Source organism: Girardinichthys multiradiatus, chromosome Y (genome assembly GCF_021462225.1).
Source record: "Girardinichthys multiradiatus isolate DD_20200921_A chromosome Y, DD_fGirMul_XY1, whole genome shotgun sequence".
NCBI classification, from domain to species: Eukaryota; Metazoa; Chordata; class Actinopteri; order Cyprinodontiformes; family Goodeidae; genus Girardinichthys; species Girardinichthys multiradiatus.
In genome coordinates, this window is record NC_061818.1 from 11,643,972 (window position 1) to 11,667,204 (window position 23,233).

General features: G+C 40.3%; 1 protein-coding gene across 3 annotated transcripts in view; it reads right to left on the reverse strand.

Annotated features, from left to right (window-relative positions):
• LOC124864083 (phospholipid phosphatase-related protein type 5-like) overlaps window positions 1-23,233 on the reverse strand; it is a 78,225-nt gene that overhangs the window by 41,045 nt on the left and 13,947 nt on the right. For all 3 annotated transcript variants that reach the window (XM_047358706.1, XM_047358708.1, XM_047358707.1), the window contains exon 2: window positions 21,322-21,435. In XM_047358706.1, the coding sequence (XP_047214662.1) occupies window positions 21,322-21,390 (69 nt within the window). In that variant the 5' untranslated portion in view covers window positions 21,391-21,435. The remainder of the gene's footprint in view (window positions 1-21,321; window positions 21,436-23,233) is intronic.

The following is a 23,233-nucleotide window of genomic DNA, read 5'->3' on the forward strand; positions in this document are numbered from 1 at the left end:
AACCCTGCCTGTAACAATAACACACAACTACAAAATACAAGACCTGGGGTTTTCTGCTATCTGACCAAGTACTTTCCCTTTCATGTATTTGTTCCAACTTTCTCTCTATTTCCACTTTAAATCACTGCTGGTTTAGAAATAACTGAAATCTCTGTTTTGCAAAAGACTCTAAATATGGCACAACCACAAATGAGACCTTCAACTGATCATGTTGCATTTAAAGTTACACCCGCAATAACCATCTTGCAGCAATTTGTGTCTAAACTAAGCTGGATATTTTTCATTAGAATCAAAGCATTTATCTTCCTAAGCTAATAAAAATCATATTTGCGGGGACTGTGACAGAAAACATACTCTGACATTTTGTTTTCATCATTCTGGGGTCTTGATAATAACAGATCAACTAATGCTTATAAGATCAGAAACATGATTAATTTTATTAATGTCATAACTTACAGTTACTCAGGTGTCATGTTTCTGATTTAATAGCCACCCAAATTACCAACAATAGCTAGTACTTGTCACATTCTGAGGCTTTAGTGGACCAATGCGCAGACAAGAGCTTGGCAGCAGCATGATGAGAGTAAGGCTTCTTTTTAATCAAAGGTCTCCAAAACGTAACATAAATCACAGCAGGTACAAACATGAGTCAAGCCCAAAACTTACATGTGTACTCACTTCTGTAACGTAGCAAACCTCAACATAAACAGGGGTAGTGAACGAGAGGAACCAGTGAAGAACAAATAAACTAGACCAACTTATATACCGAGGGTAACAAAGGGCAGATAATCAAAAGAACTAGGCACAGGTGTGACAAGGAGGCAGGGAGGCTGAAGGAACAGGTGAAACTAATACAGAGACTAAAGCATGGGAGAAGTGACTAAAAAACAATACCTAAGCAAAGCTATAAACAAAGAGAAATAACCAAATGAAGCATAAGAATCAGGAATAACCATGAACTAAAAGAAACTGAGAAACTGGAGGGAACAGAAGAAACGCAACAAACTAAGATCTAAGAAACTAGCAACCTAAGAATTAACAAAAGAACCCATAAAGAAACCCCTGATCACAAAAGTAAACAAACCTAAACCAACACTGACTGAAATAACTGGAAAGGAAGCAGAGAACGTGAGGACTAGCATACATACAAACCAAAATGTAAACAATAACTAAAACTAACCTATCAGGAGGGACTGGAAGAAGAGACACTAAAGCTAGAGAACTATAATAATAATAATCATAATAAAGAGAAAACCATTCAAAGTGATAAATAAGAAAACAACAACAACTAAAGGAACAATGAGCGAGGGGAGAGAGAACTGCAAACAGTAGGAGGCAGGAGAGAGAACAAAACTAACACCAAAATAACTGAACGAATAAAACACAAAACCAACAAAAAGTCCAAAATGTCGAACCCCGACAGTACTAAGGGTATTGAGAAAAATGTGGACTGCAAAGATCTTACCATACATCAATTTTAAGGTTTTTCATCACAACACCCTCTTCCTGCTGAGTGCTTTAAATCTATTTGAAATATTTAAACATAAAACCTACATCCAAAACTTAAACTGAAAATATCAGCATGCAACTGTGGTCATCTGCTCCATTCCCTGGGTGCTGTTAGTACCACATTGCTTAAAAGAGTGGTTTTGTGTTTTATGGTCTGCAGCAAAGGACAGAAGAGCTCAGGGGTCCTCCATCAGAAACTCTCTTTCCATTAAGTAGCCCGCTATCAACACATGCTACACTGAACCTGGCCTGCATGGTAATACTGCTGCAAGAGGAAACCTCGCTGCTGGAACATAGAGGGTTGGAAAAAGCAGAAAAAGCTAGAGTTAAGGTTGAAAGGTGAGTCAAACAAAACATAGAAAATATGTAACTTTGAAATGTTTAGATGTAGGATCCTTGAACTGGAATTTATATTCTGCTGTTACACAATTAAGGCTAGGTTAGATGTTCTACTTGACATGAGAAAAGGGCCTCAACAAAGCACAATAAATTATTAAACTGGCTTGTTGAGAGTCATTTGCTACATGCTGCAGATAAAAACACAGTATATATTGGTGAGAACATGATCTTCTAATGTTTGGTGCGGGTTTGAGTCCGTTTCTCTTACTAGGTTTAAAGCCACAAACATCCCACCAGCCAGAACTTTACCAGAAGCAGTACAACCACCAACACCACCCACGCAGAAAACTCCTACTCACATGTCTTTCCTTTTTGTTTTTTGCTTTTATTAAAAAAAAGAAATAAAAAAAAGATGAACATAAAAACCCACATGTGTTGAGACAAATCCTGTGATGGATCATTTTGTTGCTGTTTGTTTTATCTTTACTTTTGCTTTTGAAACACAAGGGAGGCTTCCTGGTAGACATGAAAATAAAATAATAAATGCACATTGCATTAGGTAAAGATTCACATTCACGCAATTAAGTCGGCCAAAACAACTATGAGAAGTATACTAATTAAACTTGTAACCAGCCTTTTTGACACAGTTCTCAATGTTACAATCACAAACTTTAATTATGTTTATGTATTTATTGGTGAAACATAGTGGTGGGAGTGTCATGCTGTGGGGTCGCTTTCTTCAGCAGGAACAGGGAATCTACTGAGCTGGTGTCTACTGTGTAAGAGATCATGTCTTTTTGATAACCTGATCTGTGACAAGCTTTAGACGTTAGACAGATGGACACACATTGGACTGTACATACGTTATGCAGAGAAGCTCATTGGTTCACTTAATGACTGAAAGGTATGCCGTATACTTCAGGTCGTTGTCCATCTGCACTGTCAAGCGACGTCCAATGAGTTCGGAGGCATTTGGCTGAATATGAGCAGATAATATTGCCTGGAACACTTCAGAATTCATCCTGCTGCTTTTGTCAACAGTCACATCATCATTAAATACGAGGGAACCAGCTCCATTGGTACCCATACATGCCCATGCCATTACGTATTTTCACCACGCTTTATTGACGAGGTAGTATGTTTCCACTCATGAACAGATTTTTTCTTTGCCCATACTCTTCTCCTCCCATCACTTTGGTACAAGTTGATCCTTATCTCATAAATCCATAGGATGTTGTTCCACAACTGTAAAGGTGTCAGGTTTGGCAAGACGGAGGACCCCAGAATGCCGACGGCTAGACATCTTAACCGTAAGTAAAACGGTTTAATTCATGTTTTTCTTTACGCTAAAGATAGTTCTTAATGACTTTGGCTATATGTTTGGGTTCGCTCACTTAGCATTTGGTAAACTGATAAAAAATAGACATAAGCATTCTTGTTTAGAGCCTCTTTTCACACCTGCCTAAAACTTTTGCACAGTACTGTATATATACACATTTATAGTATATTCCAGCTTTTCGCAGTAATTCAGTATATTTCTTTCTGAAAAGTGGTTTAGTCTCCCTGACAAAGAGAATGTACCTCTTAGATCCTTTTAGAAAGATTTGAGAATGATAAAAAAATAGATTATATTTAATGAGTCTGATATGTTTTTTTTAATAGCTAATCAGGTAGTCAATGAATACAGTTCCTCATCTACCCTTTCTGAGGCCTTTTCCAGTGGAAACAGAATGCACCTGAACTCAGTTTTGACTGTCATTGCAAAGGCTATGAATATTAACGGACATGCAATTTTTATTATTGTTATGGATTTACTCCAGGTTGGTCTACGCTGTAATTAACAAATGTAGAAAAAGGTGACAAAAAATACCTGTGGAAAGGAGAATGGAAACGTTTCTACTAAATTTCTTATGAGAAGACACTGACAGCAAAGAATGTGCGAAAAAGGACAAAGTAATCATCGTTTTTTGTTATTTCTTTCTCTATTACCTGCCTCATGTGGGGCTTTTACAATCATCAAATAAAGAGCAAAAAAACAGATGGCATGACATTTTCAGCACTTGGGATTCAGTTCTGCATGCTTTAACTGAGGTCAGGCACACATCTGCAGAGCTCATGTGCCCATAGGGAGAACCCTGTGTATGTAAATTACAGAGATTAGACTGCAGCACAGCAGCCATTACTGGTTCACTACCTGCCCCAAAGCTCCAAACCTGCCAGTTCATACAGTGTGCAATCCATGTTTTATTCTTCCCTCCTTATTAATAAATAATGTCACAGAGGTAGGAAAGGCTGTCAGAACACAGAGCAGCAGTTAAGACATGATGGAGGTTTTACTGTATTTGCTAGTGTTGAGGTATGTGGACATTTTGTTGCTGCTCAATCGGATGCATTTTAAAGAATAGAATACGTTTGTTTTCTTTTGATTATAATAAAATTAAATCTCCCACAAAAAAGTTAACCTTACACTTGCACTCTTTTTACCCTTAGATTTGAAATGAACATGCAGCTACTTCAGTGCAACATTGCAACACCACCATGTAGAGATTTATTTGAAGTATTTGAACCCTCTGAACTCTTTCACATTTACAATCACAAACTTGAGTTTATTTTAAAATGATTTTATGTAATAGACCAATGCCAGGAACCAAATGATTTTGCAGTTAAAGGATATATGATTTAGACATGTTTATCATGTGTCACATTTGAAAATGAAGTATGACCAATTGCCCTGAGAAATCACCTAATTCGTAAATGTGTGTAATTTAATCTCAGTATGACTCCAGCTGTTCTGTGAAGGCCACAGAGGTTCATCAGCATCATGAAGGACAAATAACACAGCAGATGTGTCAGGGAAAAAGTTGTGGGGAGGTTTAAAGCTTTAAACATCCCACAGAGCTCTGTTCAATCCATCATGCAAGAAAATGAAAGAGTATGGCACCACTGCAAACCTACCAACACATGGCCGTCCACCTAAACCGACAGGCTGGATAAGAAGAACATTATTCAGAGAACCAGCCAAGAGGCCCATGGTATCTCTGGATGAGCTGCAGAGATCCACAGCTATGCTAGAAGAATCTTTTTCTGTGTAGCTATTAGTTGTGAATGCCATAAATATGGTCTTTAGGAAAGGGTGTAAAGACATTGTTTAAAGAAAGATGTGAAAAGACAGAGTTGTTAGGATGATAGATGGAGGTAAGTACAAGGAGATTTTGGAAAAAAGGCTGCAGACGTCCATGGAGGACGTTGGTCGTCCAGTGGGACATACAGCCAGGAGTACAGTGGAGTGGTCTAGATCAAAGCTTATTCATGTATCACAGTGGCCCAGTCAAAGTCGAGACTTTGCCAAATTGTCAATAATATATGTCTCTCAGTGTACAAAGCTGGTTGAGGCATATTCCAAAAGCATTGCAGCTGTAATTGCATTGAGAAGTGGCTCTACAATATGTTGGTTCATGGGGCTAAAAACAGAAACACATCACATCTTTCTAATTTTTATCGGTAAAAAATTGTGGAAGCCACTTATTTTCTATACCTGCTTCTTCTGTATAGCTGGGTACACCCTGGACAGGTCGCCAGTCCGCTGCAGGGCAACACAGAGACACGCAGGAAAAACAACCATTCACACCTAAGGACCATTTAAAGAGACCAATTAACCTAACAGTCATGTTTCTGGACTGTAGAAGTAAGCCAGAGTACCCAGGAAGGGCCCACGCTTGCACAGGGAGAACATGCAAACTTCATGCAGAAAGACCCCAGTCGGGAGTCAAACTGTGGACCTTTCTGCAAGGCAACAATGCTAGCAACCGTGCCACCGTGCAGCTCCCACTTATTTTCTTCTCACTTCAGGTCATGCAAATCATGTAGGAACACTGTTGCAAGGTACTGTACATAATGTATGTGCATACACACACATACTGTGCATTCAATTTGCACAGGTTTAAAGCAAAGCTATGAGTTTGACTCGCAGCACAGTGATGTTTCAGCCATGTTACAACAGCGCCACTCAGTGGAGATTTACAATATTTCTTCTGCAATAAATTAGGCAAAACAAGCTCCAGGGAAATACATCTTAGCTGTATAAATGCCTATTGTCTATGAAATGAGTGGGAAAGGAAAAGAAAGCAACATCATACTGATGACTACTACTAACATTAAAAATGTTAAAGGTCTCTTTTGACATTAATGTCAAAGAAACACAGCCTCTCATTTCTGCTTTTTAAGGACAGGCACTCTAGGAAATGTTAGCTGTTCAATGGGGAAGGAAATGTTGGCACCCACGCTAATCCAACAGAGAGCAATGACTGATCTGCAACAAGAAAAAATGTATGTCTATATGGAGTTCTTCAAAAAAATCCAAAGAAAATCTACATTTAAGTGTGACTAGGCAGTGCCCCCACACCTAGATAAAACCTGGTGTTTATTAATATAAATCATGTAATCTTTATAAATAATGAATAATGTCAACAGTTTTTCTTTATAACCCTGTACTCTTGCATGCAAATGTTTTTAATTTGTGTTTATGTATTTTTTTTATGGCCAGATTATTAAGCATGGGGGCACATATTGTATATAGCTTTTACAATTAAAACTATGAGTCAGTTAGATTTATGTTGAGGGGGAAATACAGAGCTTGTTTTATTTTCAACTGTGACCGGAAGCATGATTTTAGGGTTTTATTCTGTTTCCCTTCTTTGCACTGCCATGTTCTATACTTGCTTTATTTCAGTTCGTTCAGGTTTATTGGATTCATTCTGTTTAGTTTTTGTTACTTGCCTGGATTCTGTTAGAATATGACATTTTTGGACTTAGTTTGTGGCTTTGTGTTAACTTTTGTTTAGTTGTTTCCATTTTGGGTTTGGCATCATGTTTATTAGTTCTTTTCCTCCCTCTACCACCTCCTAGTGTGTTTTCTTCCTCATGCTCTTAATTCCTTTTGTGGTTGCTTTCTTATTACTTTGTGTGGTATTATTATTATTATTATTATTATTCATCCTTGGATTCTCATTTAGTATCTCCGTGCTTATTTATGGTTAGGTAATTGTTCTCATTCCAGCTTTAGTTCTTATTTACATTTGGTTTGTTTACTTTGTAAATCAGGTCTCCTTATGGGCTCTTTGTTTGTTCTTAGGTTGTTGTTGGTGTTCCTATGTTTCCCTCTAGTTTCTCTGTTTACTTTAGTTCTTAGTTATTCTAGTTTCCTCATTACTCCTCTGATTAATTATCTTGCTTAATCTGTGTTTTCTGTTTCTTGTTTATTAGTCTTTTCACTCTTCCTCAGCCTTTGTATTTGTTTCACCTATTCCCCGTTCCTTTGATTACCCGCCTTTGTTTTCCCACAGTATATTAGTTGGTTTGGTGTCTTTGTTTGTGGCTGGTTCTGTGTTCGTTATTACCCCGTTCCCTACCATGACTATGCTTTGTTTTTGCTTCGCTTGGAAACCATGCTACATTTTTCCTACGTTTAGCCTTGAATAACCTGAAGAGTTCATGTAAGTTTGGACTGTACCTATGCTTCGTACCTGCGGTCTGTTTTGCTACGTTTTTGCTCTCACCTTACAACCTCTAAATAAACGAGGATAAATTCAGATGCGCCTCCCAAGCTCTTGTCTGCACTTTGGTCCGCCCCAAAACCCCATCATGACAGATTCCTGTGTTGTGTTAGTTTATATTGCCTTATAGACCAGGTTCCTCCCGGTTTATGTTTAGTTAATCTTTGGTTTACTTAGATGTTTTCTGTTACCTCCCTGCTCTCCATTAGTCACCTTCCCTCATTTACCTTCTCCACCAGCTGCTCCTGATTCTCTCCCTGATTATGCCTCTAGTTCATTGCTCCATTCTCCTCCCTTCCTTCCTTATTTAGACACCGTGGTTTTCTGTGCACATCACTGGTTTGTATTGTTTAGTTCCTTGTCTTTCATGTCCATGTCGCCAGTGTCTCCCTGTTCTACGTTTGCCTACCTGCCTCTGTTCCTTGCTGTAAGTTATGTTATCATTAAATATACAACTCACCTTTTGGCTCCCACACTCCTGTTTGTATGTTGGTCCTACAAAGACCCTCACCCATCATGACATTGACTCTAAAAACTTAAAGGAAACGCAGTTGGACATCTTTTTACCATTCTGGGATGACTGAGACCATCTCTCAAAAGCCTGATAAATGCTAGATTATGACAGTAGGGATGGGCATACAGAAGCCCCAACTCTTGCTTTCGCTCCCTGCAGGTGCTGGACCCAGGTGGATCACCCAGGCCCTTTCTCCAGAGTTGGCAGGGCACCCTCCGAAGTCATTCTGTGGAGGGGGTGACTGCTGAGTCTCTGCTTCAGGTGAAATGGTTCAAGCATCTTGTTGTATTACTCACAAATCATGGAACAATAACTGAAAAAATGGACTGAGGGATTCTTAATGCGGCTCTATCATGGGAAAGACCTAAGCCCAAATGTCCAATCTTTCAATTGACTGGTCAATTTATATCCTAACCCTCGGCTATATTCATGAGAGATAGATTAAGAAATGAGCGTTCTCAGCCAAGCTCAGACTCAGCCTTACAATTGTACAATTCAACTAAAAATGAATTGTTTTGCAGAAAAACTAAAAGACTCTAAATCCCCAGTGCTGAGTAGACTGAAAAAATCCAGAGCATCATGTATACGTCATGGCACCGTGTCACGCTGCCACAAGTTATTTGAGACAATATGGAACAGTGACAAAGCAAAAACTTGTAATTTCTCCAAACTTTATAAGAAGACGAGTTTGAAACGAGTTGGTCAGAGGAGGCTACCAAGAGACTGACAGCAACATTGAAAGAGTTGCAGACGTTTCCTACAAGTCCTGGTTCCTGTAGCTGCTGCAGTTCCCATATACAGGTCCTTCTCAAAAAATTAGCATATTGTGATAAAGTTCATTATTTTCTATAATGTAATGATGAAAATTTAATATTCATATATTTTAGATTCATTGCACACTAACTGAAATATTTCAGGTCATTTATTATCTTAATACGGATGATTTTGGCATACAGCTCATGAAAACCCAAAATTCCTATCTCACAAAATTAGCATATTTCATTCGACCAATAAAATAAAAGTGTTTTTAATACAAAAAACGTCAACCTTCAAATAATCATGTACAGTTATGCACTCAATACTTGGTCGGGAATCCTTTAGCAGAAATGACTGCTTCAATGCGGCGTGGCATGGAGGCAATCAGCCTGTGGCACTGCTGAGGTCTTATGGAGGCCCAGGATGCTTCGATAGCGGCCATTAGCTCATCCAGAGTGTTGGGTCTTGAGTCTCTCAACGTTCTCTTCACAATATCCCACAGATTCTCTATGGGGTTCAGGTCAGGAGAGTTGGCAGGCCAATTGAGCACAGTGATACCATGGTCAGTAAACCATTTACCAGTGGTTTTGGCACTGTGAGCAGGTGCCAGGTCGTGCTGAAAAATGAAATCTTCATCTCCATAAAGCTTTTCAGCAGATGGAAGCATGAAGTGCTCCAAAATCTCCTGATAGCTAGCTGCATTGACCCTGCCCTTGATAAAACACAGTGGACCAACACCAGCAGCTGACACGGCACCCCAGACCATCACTCACTGTGGGTACTTGACACTGGACTTCTGGCATTTTGGCATTTCCTTCTCCCCAGTCTTCCTCCAGACTCTGGCACCTTGATTTCCGAATGACATGCAGAATTTGCTTTCATCCGAAAAAAGTACTTTGGACCACTGAGCAACAGTCCAGTGCTGCTTCTCTGTAGCCCAGGTCTGGGGAATGCGGCACCTGTAGCCCATTTCCTGCACACGCCTGTGCACGGTGGTTCTGGATGTTTCTACTCCAGACTCAGTCCACTGCTTCCGCAGGTCCCCAAGGTCTGGAATCGGCCCTTCTCCACAATCTTCCTCAGGGTCCGGTCACCTCTTCTCGTTGTGCAGCGTTTTCTGCCACACTTTTTCCTTCCCACAGACTTCCCACTGAGCTGCCTTGATACAGCACTCTGGGAACAGCCTATTCGTTCAGAAATTTCTTTCTGTGTCTTACCCTCTTGCTTGAGGGTGTCAATAGTGGCCTTCTGGACAGCAGTCAGGTCGGCAGTCTTACCCATGATTGGGGTTTTGAGTGATGAACCAGGCTGGGAGTTTTAAAGGTCTCAGGAATCTTTTGCAGGTGTTTAGAGTTAACTCGTTGATTCAGATGATTAGGTTCATAGCTCGTTTAGAGACCCTTTTAATTATATGCTAATTTTGTGAGATAGGAATTTTGGGTTTTCATGAGCTGTATGCCAAAATCATCCGTATTAAGACAATAAAAGACCTGAAATATTTCAGTTAGTGTGCAATGAATCTAAAATATATGAATGTTAAATTTTCATCATGACATTATGGAAAATAATGAACTTTATCACAATATGCTAATATTTTGAGAAGGACCTGTATCTGGAGACGAGCTCAACCCCATCTCTCTAAACCTCAAATATTATATATCACTATAAGAACATCTCAGGTGGCAGCATCATTTGCTTGGGTTACGTTTCTTTCAGATGGAAGGGCAATTCAATGAGGATATAAACAGCTCTAAATACCAGTCAGTTTTGGCCTGAAACCTTCAGGTGTCTGCTAAAGAGGAAGATTCATTTTATTTTTACTTTGCAGAGTGAGTCCAAGCATACATCAAATCCAACTTTACAATGACTTAACTGCAAAAACTATAATTTTGGAATGGTCTAGCAAAGTCCAGAACTTAACCTGCTAGAAAATCTTTAGGTTTACTCTACCATAAAAAGGACTGAATGCTGCAGCTGAATCAAAAGCTACTTAAAGAAAATCTTAGTTTTACTGTGTGCACTATTATGCAACCAGGCAATTGCACATTTGTTCGGGTTCCAGTTGAATTGTGCCGGAAAAAAATTTTTTTTTAAATTATTTATCTTGGTCTCACCTTTTACATCAGAAAAGCCTGACAATTAAACAGGATGTGTATACATATGAGAACTCCTCTATGTATGTTAAATTATACAAACATAACTTTTTTTAATTGAAACAAATACTCATAGTAAGATGACTGTGGATTCCTGTTTAAAATACATGAATATAATTTGATGCAGAATGTTGGTGAGACTGTAAATAACTGGAATATATGCTAAAATCCCAGATTAAATGCTGGGAGGGCCCCACTAAAAAAATTGTAAGGACACAGCAAAATGAAGATGACAGAGCAGACCACTAGAACAAGATGGCTGTGTAGGTTGAACTGACGGAAAAGGTTGTGACTTGTGATTAGGGCAGAGAGGATGAAAGGAGTCAGAAGAAAGAGAGAGTCTGGCTGATTGGTTTCCATGGTAACTGCTGATGAGGAGTGCAGGGCTGAATAAAAGAGCCAGTATCTTTCTTTCTCATTATGGATCCCTGTCACCTCGCACTCACTGAGAGTGTGGAGGGACGTGTTTAATCAGCAGAGTCACACCTTTACTCGCTGCAGGCCAGTAACAACTCAGCTCCACTCCTGCTCCACTCATGCATTCAGCGCTAGTCTGTTTCAGATCGAATACATTTTAATATCAGACAAAGATAACCCAAGTAAACACCAAGAGCAATTTTCAATTGATCATTTCATTTAATAAGAGAAAAAGCTATCCAAACCAACCTGGCTCTGTACGAAAATATAATTGTCTCCCTTGTTAAATCATGACTGAACTGTGAGTAACTACGTTTTTAGTTCAGTTTCAGTAGCCACATCCAGGCCTGATCAATTCCAGATCTGCTGAACTAAGAAACTACTTAAACAGATCTCGTCTGACCACTTGAAGTAGGGTAGACGACCTCGTTGACATCTATTTGGCTGGAAAGGGTTAAAAGGCCATACTAAAGGGTTTAGGGATCTATTAATCCACAGTGAGAGCTATTAAGCACAAATGGAGAAAACATGGAACAGTAATGAATCTTCCCAGGAGTCACAGGTCTACTGAAATTACTCTAAGAGCACATTGACAACTCATTCAGGAGGCCATGAAAGACAGAAAAACATCTAAAGCACTGCAGATCTTGTCTGCTTAGTTAAGGTTTATGATTTCAAAATAAGAAAGATTCTTGGCTACTAATGACATTCATGGGAGAGTTCAAAGGCAAAAACCAACATTGATCAAAAAGAACACAAAAGATGTTTAAATTAGCCACAAAAAAAACATGTAGATGATCAACAAAACGTTTAGGATAGTATTCTGTAAAATTAGAAGACAAAGTTGTTTGACAGGTTTGTGTCAAAGTGTGTAAAACTGTCACAGCATTGCAGACAAACATCACAGTCAAACATGGTGCTAATAATGTGATGGTCTAGGGCTCCTTTGCTGCTTCAGGATCTGAACAACTTTCCATAATTGACTGAACCATGAATTCAGCTTTGCTACCAGAAATCCACTCACAGACCATTGACCCCGTGATTCGGTCGCATAGATATTAGAGGAAGAAATTCCTAAAGTTGAACAAGCCATCAGTTACAGTTTAATTTTCAAGCACCGGGTTGCAAGGTGAGGGGTAGGTGAAAGAGACATTTGCGTAGCAGTTGCACTGATACTGCTTTATTTGTGCACATATCTGGTATACATGACAGGCACAAGCTGTGGTGCGAGCTGTGCCTGCAGTGTGATCTGGTGTGCTCATGCAGCAACATTTCTCAGCTTTTTCAAAGGAAGATCAGTGGCAGCCTGCTTTCTGCTGTGATCAAACTGTTTATGATATTTGCTTTTTTCCGACGGCATCATGTCTTCCTATGCCAATAAAAAGAAAAGAAGACACACAATACTGTGACAGGAATACAATAACATGTAGAGAAAAAGGCCATCCCTCTCTACCCATCCCTGTAGTAGTCCCTATCCAAACCCCCACATCCTGAAAGAAAATACTCAATAACTTATAAAGCTTACTTTGTCACCTACCTAATTAAACATCTGTTGCCCTCTTTTCTGGATCTGACCAAACACACTTTAACAACTATAGCAGCTGTAGGGGAAGATAAGTGCAAGATTTACTTTCAACAATTTGTCTTGTGAATTGTTCCAGATGCAGGGGTTAGAAAATAATCTCTGTAAGAAAATACTAAGTAAAAAAATATATTCCTTCTGATGAAATCTGACATAGATAAGCGGCAGTAAATCTCTTGGCTGTGATCTTAACAACAGCTCAAGTAATGAGGCAGCCCACCAAAACCCGGGATATACTTTGACTTGACGCAATGAAAACACGTGGGAATAGTGCAAGCATAAAAACATACATATTAAGGATTACACAATAACCCAGCTATTGTTTTGATCCAATCAAACAAGTAAGAGATAAAAATTGAATGGAAAAGCAATATTTTAAAAAAGGATTTACCTTAAAAAATAATTATACTTTATCAGAAATGTATCACTGTCCCCCTAATAATAAATTGCTTATGCTTCACTACTAAACTAATTAGGCAAATAAATACTGTTTAGATAGTAAATGCAATTAATGGTATTAATCTGTTATTTTCCTTAAAGGAAACATTTTTTGTTACAGTTCCACATCATAGACTTCAGCAGCTGCTGTTCTTTCGTTGGCCCTTGTTGGTCAATAGTTAATGTTTTTTAAACCTACTGCAAGCAGACAGAAAAACTGTCTCGCAAACACATGTACTGTACACACATCTATGTAGAGTAAAAAGACTGAGACCTGAGCGCTGATGAGTGGGAGGCATTTGGCAAAGTGGTCTAAGAAAAGAGCTGCTGGAGTGCATCGTAACCAGTATTTCCAAAGGCAGGTGCTAATATGAGGAACTGGGTGGTGCAACTAAAATAGGCGACTGTGGTGACTGTGGTAAGAGTTCGTCCTGTAATTGGTGGGTTGCCAGTTTAAACCGCAACTCTGTCTCAGTCGTTGTGTCTTTGGTCAAGACACTTCACCCGCCTTGCCTTTTTTTTTTTTTTCATCCATTATTCTTTTCTAAATAGCTCGAGTTCCCTTAGACTGGATGTAAGAGTGTTTGTCAAAATTTGGTTTTAATATTTGCCCTAGATTTTCATCTGGATTTAGGTCTGTACTTTGACTAGGCCATTCTAACACATGAATATGCTTTGATCTAAACCACTCTATTGTATGTAGCTGTGGCTCTGTGTGTAACTAGTCTCGTGTTTTTTAGCCTCTTATACAGGTTCCCAGTACATCACAGGGCTATCACAAGAAATCCTAATAAAATCCATTGACTCATGCTGACAAATTCACAAATACCAATTCATATGTGTCCGTTATGACATCTAGGAGGCATCTTGTTATCAGTGCACACCTCAGTCTTCCAATTACACATGGGATTAAATAAAAAAATATGTTTTCAGGTTGACAACTATTCTCTAATTTTTCAGATCTGAATCAAACAACCAGCTTATTTAAAAAAAAGAAATACGACATATTAATTAAAGGAGGTAGCGAAAAGGTCTTTAGCCTTCCAACATTGCGAAACCATTTTATTTCAGACTGGGTTTGTACTTTCTGGTTTTTGACTGATTTACAGAGTTTGGTTAAGTTTTTTACACATATTCGATATACCCCATATTGCCAAAAGTATTCGCTCGACTGCGCTGACTCGTATATGAACTTAAGTGACATTCCACTCTTTACTCAGAAGGTTCAATATGACCTATTTTCACCTCAGTTCTAGTTTGAAGAATGCTCAGGGATTTCTCAACGCTATGCAGGCCAGTCAAGCTCATCCACACCAAACTCTTTTATCCATGTTTTTATGGGACTGGCATTGTACACTGGTGTGCAATCATGTTGGAAAAGGAAGGGGCCATCTCCAAACTGTTCCCACAAAGTTGGGAGCATGGAATTGTCCAAAATGTCTTGGCATGCTGAAGGATTCAGAGTTCCTTTCACTGGAACTAAGGGGCCATCCCCACAACATAATCTTTCCACCAAACTTTACATTTGGCACAATATAGTCAGACAAGTACCGTTCTCCTGGAAACCACCAAATCCAGACTCGTCCATCAGATTGCCATATGGAGAAAAGCTATTCGTCACTCCAGAGAACGCGCCCCCATTGCTTTAGAATCCACTGCTTTACACCACTATGTTGGATGCAGTTGTTTCGCCGTGGAAACCCATTACATGAAACTTTCTACACAATGTTTTGTGATAATCTAAAGGTCACATGAAGTTTGGAGGTCTGTAGTGATTGACTCTGCAGAAAGTCAATTACCTCTGCGCACTATACACCTCAGCATCCGCTGCCTCTGCTCAATCAGTTTACGCGGCTTACCACTTTGTGGCTGAATTGCTGTTGCTCCCAACCACTTTCACTTTCTAATATAACCACTGACAGTTGACTGTGGAATATTTAGTAGTGAGGAAATTTCACGACTGGACTTGGTGCACAGGTGGCATCCTATCACAGTACCATGCTGGAATTCACTGAGCTCCTGAGAGCGACCCATTCTTTCACTAATGTTTGTAGAAGCAGTCTGCATGTGCTTGGTTTTATACACCTGTGGCCATGGAAGTGATTGGAACTCCTAATTTAAATTATCTAGAAATAACATGTAATCTTGGCTGTGACCTTTCTGTGTGACATTTATTCCAAATAAACGTGTGGGTTTTCTCCAGATACTCCAGTTTCCTAAAAGCATGCTGTTTCAATAGACCTTTACTTGCCGTTTTGTATGAATGTGCGCATCAGTGGTTGTGCAGTGAATACGGACGGACGGACGGACAAATGGATGGATGAGTGGGTTCATTCAAGCAATAGCATCTCAGAGACAAAGCAAGAGCAAATACAAGTAAATATCTTAAGATATGTTACTAAAGCATCCAAACAGCTTTTCCCAAATCTTACAGAGCAACTTTCAATTAGAGATGCACTGAGAAATTATGACCAGAATCAGACCTTTTCAGCTTGATCATGCCTTACTAGTGATCTGTGTTAGGAAATCAAGACAGACAGAGATATAAGAAGTTCTTTAAAATAGAAATGTTCTTTCTCCTTGTTAAGAGACTTGGCTGGATAGAAACAGAGTTTAATACCCACAGAGGTTGTTTGTGTGTGCAGGTGGTTGTGTTTGTGCTGTTATTCACTCTCCCTACAGGGTGTGATTGGCAGGTGTAGCTCTGCAGGGTTTACACGTTGAGTCCAATCAAGAGGGCTTCTTAAGGAGCAGGAACCAGGAGGGAGGCGTCAGATTGTTAACTCTGCCATCATGGTAACATGACCGTTGTCTGCAGTTCTCCTGTGTTTCATGAGCCTGCTTTTACCCAAGTCTCGGTTCATGCCTTTTACAGATTCCTCTAGATTATTGGATTCCTCTAGTGACCATGTCCTGGATTCCACGCGCCTGTTCTTCAGGTACTGCACAGTCGAGTTACTTGGAACTCCTTCCTGCTGATCCAGTTGTGAGTCTCACCTCCTCTCCTGTCACCAAACTATTGCCCACCTGCCTGTCTACCCTCCAATACCGCTCGCTCTGAAGCACTGCCACTCAGAGGCTCACACAAAGAGAGATTCAGTACTAAGAACCTCTGTGCCTCTCCTCCTGCCTAACTCAGCATCTGTGGGAGAACTTACCACCTCCAGCAAGCCGTCGTCCACTGCCTACAGTGAGCTAACCTCACTCATGTCCTGCGCAATCTATTACCTTCATCTGAACAAACAATAACGTCTCACCTCTCTTCTTCCGTGCCTACCCAGAACCCTCCGACAGATCTAGTCAGTGTTCTGTTTTAACCCTGTTGCGCCTCAATAAACCTGTTAAACCGCTGTTCTGCCTCTGTGATTGCTGCCCATACTCAGTCGTTTAATTAACATTATGACACAGAGACTACAGGGCTAGCCGGCTACGCTGTTTACCGGCAGTTTAGTAAACTAGCTGTGGACCACAGAACTGCCTGGAATATCTTGGTAAAGGGGATCAGAGAAACCAAGGGCTCGTACAGGCAACAAGGAGAGGAACACTTTTAAAACAATGACTTCTGCAGCATGTGGATAGAAATACAAGCACCAAACCCTGGTTTGGCTACTAGAAACTATAAATAATTACAATTATTGATTAACAATTTTTTTAACATTTATAAATAAAGTTATAATATGACATTTTTTGTCAGACTACAGGCCTGTTGGTACTCAGGCTCAGTGGCCGTTAGTATTAGCTTATTATATAACAGACACCAACTAGGCAAAACACAATGAAAGAAACAATATTTAAATTGTTTAATGCTACACTAATTTTCTCTGCCCAGACTCTAACATGAACCGTTCAAGTCGGAAGGAGGACAGGATGTGCAAAGGGTGATAAGTTGCATGGCAGTGGATGAGGAAAGACGCCCTGGAAGTAACTCTTTAAAGCATCTGGGAAGGTAAAATTGCATTCCATTTGCCTTGGAAGTTGGAGTTTACATCATCTCTGAGTTATAGTGTTCCAGACTCCTGCTTGTTTTTGTTCGTATTGCTAGCAACTGTAACAGCAGCCTTACAACAATAACAGTGACAATAAACAATGTTCAATGCGGTATTTCGTGCATGTAAACAGTTTTGAAACAGCTCATCATTGGAAAGTACTATATGCTGTGCTAAAAACAGTGAAAGTCAGAAAGTTTTTCTACTATTGATGCAAGTAGCAGCCATCTTGAATGCGGAAGTCGGGTATGGTCATGTTGCCCCGAGTTTCCGACTCGTAATTCCGTCTTTTGGGGGGGTTCCACTTGAAATGGAATGCACCATAAGCTTCTCCTCGAACCATGCAGAGCTGTGGTTTCGATGGTGTGACTCCTCCTTCCTAGGGCTGTCTTAAACGTATGTTAATGCTGTGCAGTATGGGGTTCAGAGTTTTACCAGTGTCTTTGTTAGTATAGTTCAGATGTTGTTCTCCATCCTCGGCTAGGCCTAATGCAGTGCACAACTAAAACGCCCTGAAGAGGAGCCGTCAGGTGGATCCATTGTAAGATAGATCAACAGTAGCTAAGCAGCTGGACCAGATGAGGTGAAAGGCCATCTGCTAAGGCCTGCACTGACCAACTTGCCAGGGGTTTTCAAAAACATCTTGAATCTCTCCCTACAGCATGCCACAGTTCCACAGCTCCCACCTGCCTCAAATCCACCACCATAGTTCCTGTGCCATAAAATTCTGCTATCACTACTCTCAATGACCACTGCCCATTTGGCTTCATCCCATCATCATAAGTGCTTTGAGAGGATGGTGTTAGCACACATTAAGAACAGCATTCCCACAGACCTGGAAAGACAGTTTAGATACCGGGCAAACAGATCTACAGAGAATGCAATCTCCACTGCACTTCACGCAGCCCTGACCCACTTGGAGCAAACCAACACCTGTCAGAATGCTCTTTGTGGACTTCAGTAGCACCATCAACACAGTTATACCTCACAAACTAGTTCAGAAACTAAAAAAAATATGGTTCTAATTACCAACAGCACTTAGAACATCGGGATCGGGGAACTTGACTTCTGACCCCATAATCATGAACACTGGCACACCACAGATGTCACTTGTGTTTCTAATATACACTGCTCAAAAAAATAAAAGGAACACTCAAATAGCACATACCAGGTCTGAATGAATGAAATATTCTCATTGAATACTTTGTTCGGTACAAAGTTGAATGTGCTGACAACAAAATCACACAAAAATCATCAATGGAAATCAAATGTATTAACCAATGGAGGCCTGGATTTGGAGTCACACACAAAATTAAAGTGGAAAAACACTCTACAGGCTGATCCAACTTTGATGTAATGTCCTTAAAACAAGTCAAAATGAGGCTCAGTATTGTGTGGCCTCCACGTGTCTGTATGACCTCCCTACAACGCCTGGGCATGCTCCTGATGAGACGGAGGATGGTCTCCTGAGGGTGTTATGATTTGGGGTTTGGTTTTTGGTTGCGGGTTTTTCCTCATATGTTTCTCACAGTTAAGGTTTTGAATCATGCTTCTGTTTATTATTTTCCTGGTCATGCTTTAGTTTTTGTCTTCTAGTTCATGTTTTGTCAAGTTAAGTTTTTGGATCTGATTATGCTTTAGTTTCATGTTTTTCTAGTTATGTTTCTATTAGTTTGTATCCTTGAATTTATGTTTTGCTCTGTTAATTAACTTTATTTGGTTCACCTGCACTAAGCAAATCAGTCTCCTCTTTTCACCTTGTTCTTGCTCCATATATACACCTCTGTTCTGTTCATTCCTCGCAGAAACATTTCGGATCATGTCACTTTGCTTGGTGCCAGTTCTTGTTGTTCATGCCAAGCCTTTTCATGACTGTTTTTGCCTTCACAGTCTGTAGTTAGTTTGTTTCATTAAATCATATTACTCACCACCGATGCTTCCTGTCCGTCTGCAATCTGGGGTCCTCCGCCATACTAAGCCTGACAGAGGGATCTCCTCCCGGACCTGGACTAAAGCATCCGCCAACTCCTGGACAGTCTGTGGTGCAACGTGAAGTTGGTGGATGGAGCGAGACATGATGTCCCAGATGTTCTCAATCAGATTCAGGTCTGGAGAATGGGCGGGTCAGTCCATAGCTTCAATGTCTTCATCTTGCAGGAACTGCTGACACACTGCAGCCACATGAGGTCTAGCATTGTCCTGCATTAGGAGGAACCCAGGGCCAACCGCACCAACATATGGTCTCACAAGGGGTCTGAGGATCTCATCTCGGTACCTAATGGCAGTCAGGCTACCTCTGGCGAGCACATGGAGGGCCACCTCCAAGGAAATGCCACCCCACACCATTACTGACCCACTGCCAAACCGGTCATGCTGAAGGATGTTGCAGGCAGCAGATCGCTCTCCACGGTGTCTCCAGACTCTGTCACATGTGCTCAGTGTGAACCTGCTTTCATCTGTGAAGAGCACAGGATGCCAGTGGTGAATTTACCAATCCTGGTGTTCTCTGGTAAATTCCAAGCGTACTGCACGTTGTTGGGCTGTGAACACAACCCACCATTTGTGGACGTCGGGCCCTCATACCATCCTCATGGAGTCAGTTTCTAACCGTTTGTGCAGACACATGCACATTTGTGGCCTGCTGGAGGTCATTTTGCAGAGCTCTGGCAGTGCTCCTCCTGTTCCTCCTTGCACAAAGGCTGAGGTAGCGGTCCTGCTGCTGGGTTGTTGCACTCCTACGGCCTCCTCCACGTCTCCTGGTGTACTGGCCTGTCTCCTGGTAGCGCCTTCAGGTTCTGGACTCTACGCTGACAGACACAGCAAACCTTCTTGCCAGAGATAGTATTGATGTGGCATCCTGGATGAGCTGCACTACCTGAGCCACTTGTGTGGGTTGTAGAGTCCGTCTCATGCTACCACGAGTGTGAAAGCACCACCAACATTCAAAAGTGACCAAAACATCAGCCAGAAAGCATAGGTACTGAGAAGTGGTCTGTGGTCCCCACCTGCAGAACCACTCCTTTATTGAGTGTCTTGCTAATCGCCAAAGATTTCCCCCTGTTGTCTATTTCATTTGAACAACAGCTGTGAAATTGATTGTCAATCAGTGTTGCTTCCTAAGTGGACAGTTTGATTTCACAGAAGTTTGATTTACTTGGAGTTATATTGTGTTGTTTAAGTTTTTTTTTTGCTTACTTTTTTGAGCAGTGTATATGTATCAGAAATAGAGAAAGGCTAGTAAAACATATTTTAAAATGCCTAATTCCAGATCTTGAAAAAAAACTTCATCCGATTTTCCAAACTGCTGACTGGAAAATTGGCTACAAATCTTTGATTGTTGCATGTATGCTCTGAATGGATGATGCATCTCAGCTACACAGATGATGGTTAGCTTATTAAGACCAGTAGAACGTCTGTTCTGCCCTATTCGATTAAAGCTCAGCCTCTTCCACCTCAGTTCTAGTTTAGAGAGTGCTCAGGGACTTCCTCTGCCCTTTGAATCATCTGTCTAGCTGCTCTCACAAACAACAAAGAGCACAATTTAGAGGAGGGATGCAATAGCATATGAGTCTGTGCACTCTCGATCTACCACAGACACAGACTTTTGGGGTTGACCATATAACAAGAATCTAAATCCCAATGCACAAAATGCAACAACTGACTGAATGAATCATTCGGTTTGCATATAAGATGAATAGCTCTCAACATTGTGTGTAACAACCGCAACCCATTTACACATCCTGAGATGTCACTGGTGTTGGAACACTGTAGGTTGTGTGATGCACTAGTAAGATAATCAGCAGTGACACGAGCGTTTGCCAAGCTGTCCTGAACTCCTTTCATGATTCTGAAATATTCACCACACAGGAGATTCTACAAAATTTTAAAACGGGAGAGTGCTGGAGGGTCAAACAGAGTGTAAAATCATAGATTTTCACTTAGGAAAAGGCTGCTGTAGGGACATCACCACAGAAACAAGTGATGGAGTATACAAATTATCACTTTGATATCTCATACTCTGCATTTGGTCAAGATTTCATCCATTCTGATATGTGACATGCATCATGCTGCTTACCTCCACAAAAAGAAAGCAAGGAACTATAGAGCTGCTGCTCTTCACACCAGGCTTTTCCTCCTGCGCCATCCCTTTCTGTTCCTTCGACCCAGTCCAGCTTTCACTTTCCTTAATCTAAGAGAAAAGGAGAGTAATTCAGGTGAATGCACCGGCCAATCATAGGTGTCTGTCCACAGTAAAATCAGGTGAAAGGTGAAAACAGGACACAGAGCTTATCTCAGTCATCATAAACCTGTTTCTTCTAGAACCTAATTGAAGCACCAAATTTGTCACTCATTTCTACTCACTCTGTAGAGTTCTCTTTTTATTCTGTTATTTGTCATTTGATATTTTTCTGTATTTTACTTAAACAGAGCAACTATAACAGGAAAATATTAGTTGGAATCCATACGATCAACAAATGAATGATAAGACATGTATTTATGTAATGTTAGATGTAACTCTATACTGGCTATAGTTGTTGGTGTTTAAGAGTGAAATAAGTGTGTCAAACTCTCCTTTTACATTTACATTTACGTAAGTGAGAAACAAAACTAATGTAGACCATATAATATTTATAGAACATAGATGGTTAATTTTTCCATATACAACTATAAAAACAAATAACAGTAGTCCAACATAATTAAACAGATTAATGGCTGTTTTTGGTAGAAATTTTGTTTCTACATGGGAAATAATTCACCAGTGGATGAAAGCGGAGTAATAGAAAACCAACAGATCCAGCAGTTACGACATGCATGCTGCTAATTCTCTTCAAGCAAATCATTATAATGAAATGGGTGTGTTTGTAAAATAGTAGCAGTGTGAAGTTTATTCAGTGAAGTTGTTCATTCTGTGAAAAGAACAGTTGGCCCTAATCGAAGGACTAAGTGTTAAAATGCATTCCTCTCTGAATATCTATGTAAAATGTTCCAGACATTGTTCAGAAGAATAGCATACTTTGATTATAAGTTGAGAAAGGAAAACATTCAAAGAAGTTCAGAAGGTGGTAAACTTAAATGATCTCAAATGCTTTAAAATAAAAACAAAACCCAGAAAGACATGGAAGAAAACTAAGAACTATTAAAACATTGGATCAAAAATAACCAAAATGTCAAACAGCTGCGGGAGGATAAAAAAAAACTCGACAGTTACCTGTAAGTATTTTAAAAAATGTATAAACGTCCATGTGAAACAAAGGTTTTTGCAAGGAGATCCTTCAAGTTCCCATTGATTTAAAAATATGGACTACATAAAGAACAATTTGCCAAAGAACATATCATTTAGGGTTGCACGGTGGCGCAGTTGGTAGCACTGTTGCCTTGCACCAAGAAGGTCCTGGGTTTGATTCCCAGATGGGGGTCTTTCTGCATGGAGTTTGCATGTTCTCCCCGTGCATGCGTGGGTTCTCACCGGGTACTCCGGCTTCCTCCCACAGTCCAAAGACATGCCTGTTACGTTAATTGCTCTCTCTAAATTGCCCTTAGGTGTGTGAATGAGTGTGTGCATGGTTGTTTGTGTGTTGCCCTGCGATGGAATGGCGACCTGTCCAGGGTGTACCTCGCCTCTCGCCCATAGACTGTTGGAGATAGGCACCAGCTCCCCCGTGACCCACTATGGATTAAGCGGTAGAAAATGACTGACTGACATATCGATTTGTCTAAAGAGAGGCCACAGTACACTGAGAAACATGGTGACTATGGGGATGTTTTTCTATTTCTCTTGGCCTATTGATCACAAAACAAGAATCATGGGTCAATTTACATTCATCAAAATATTTGAAGAGGTCACTCTGCTTTTTTGTTGAAGAAGGGCCTTTTAAATGGGTGTTTCAGTACAGTGACCACAAACACACCAGTAAGCAAACAACATCTTGTTTCCAGACCCATAAGATTAACCTTAGTGTACAGATGCTATTCTCCAGACTATAAAA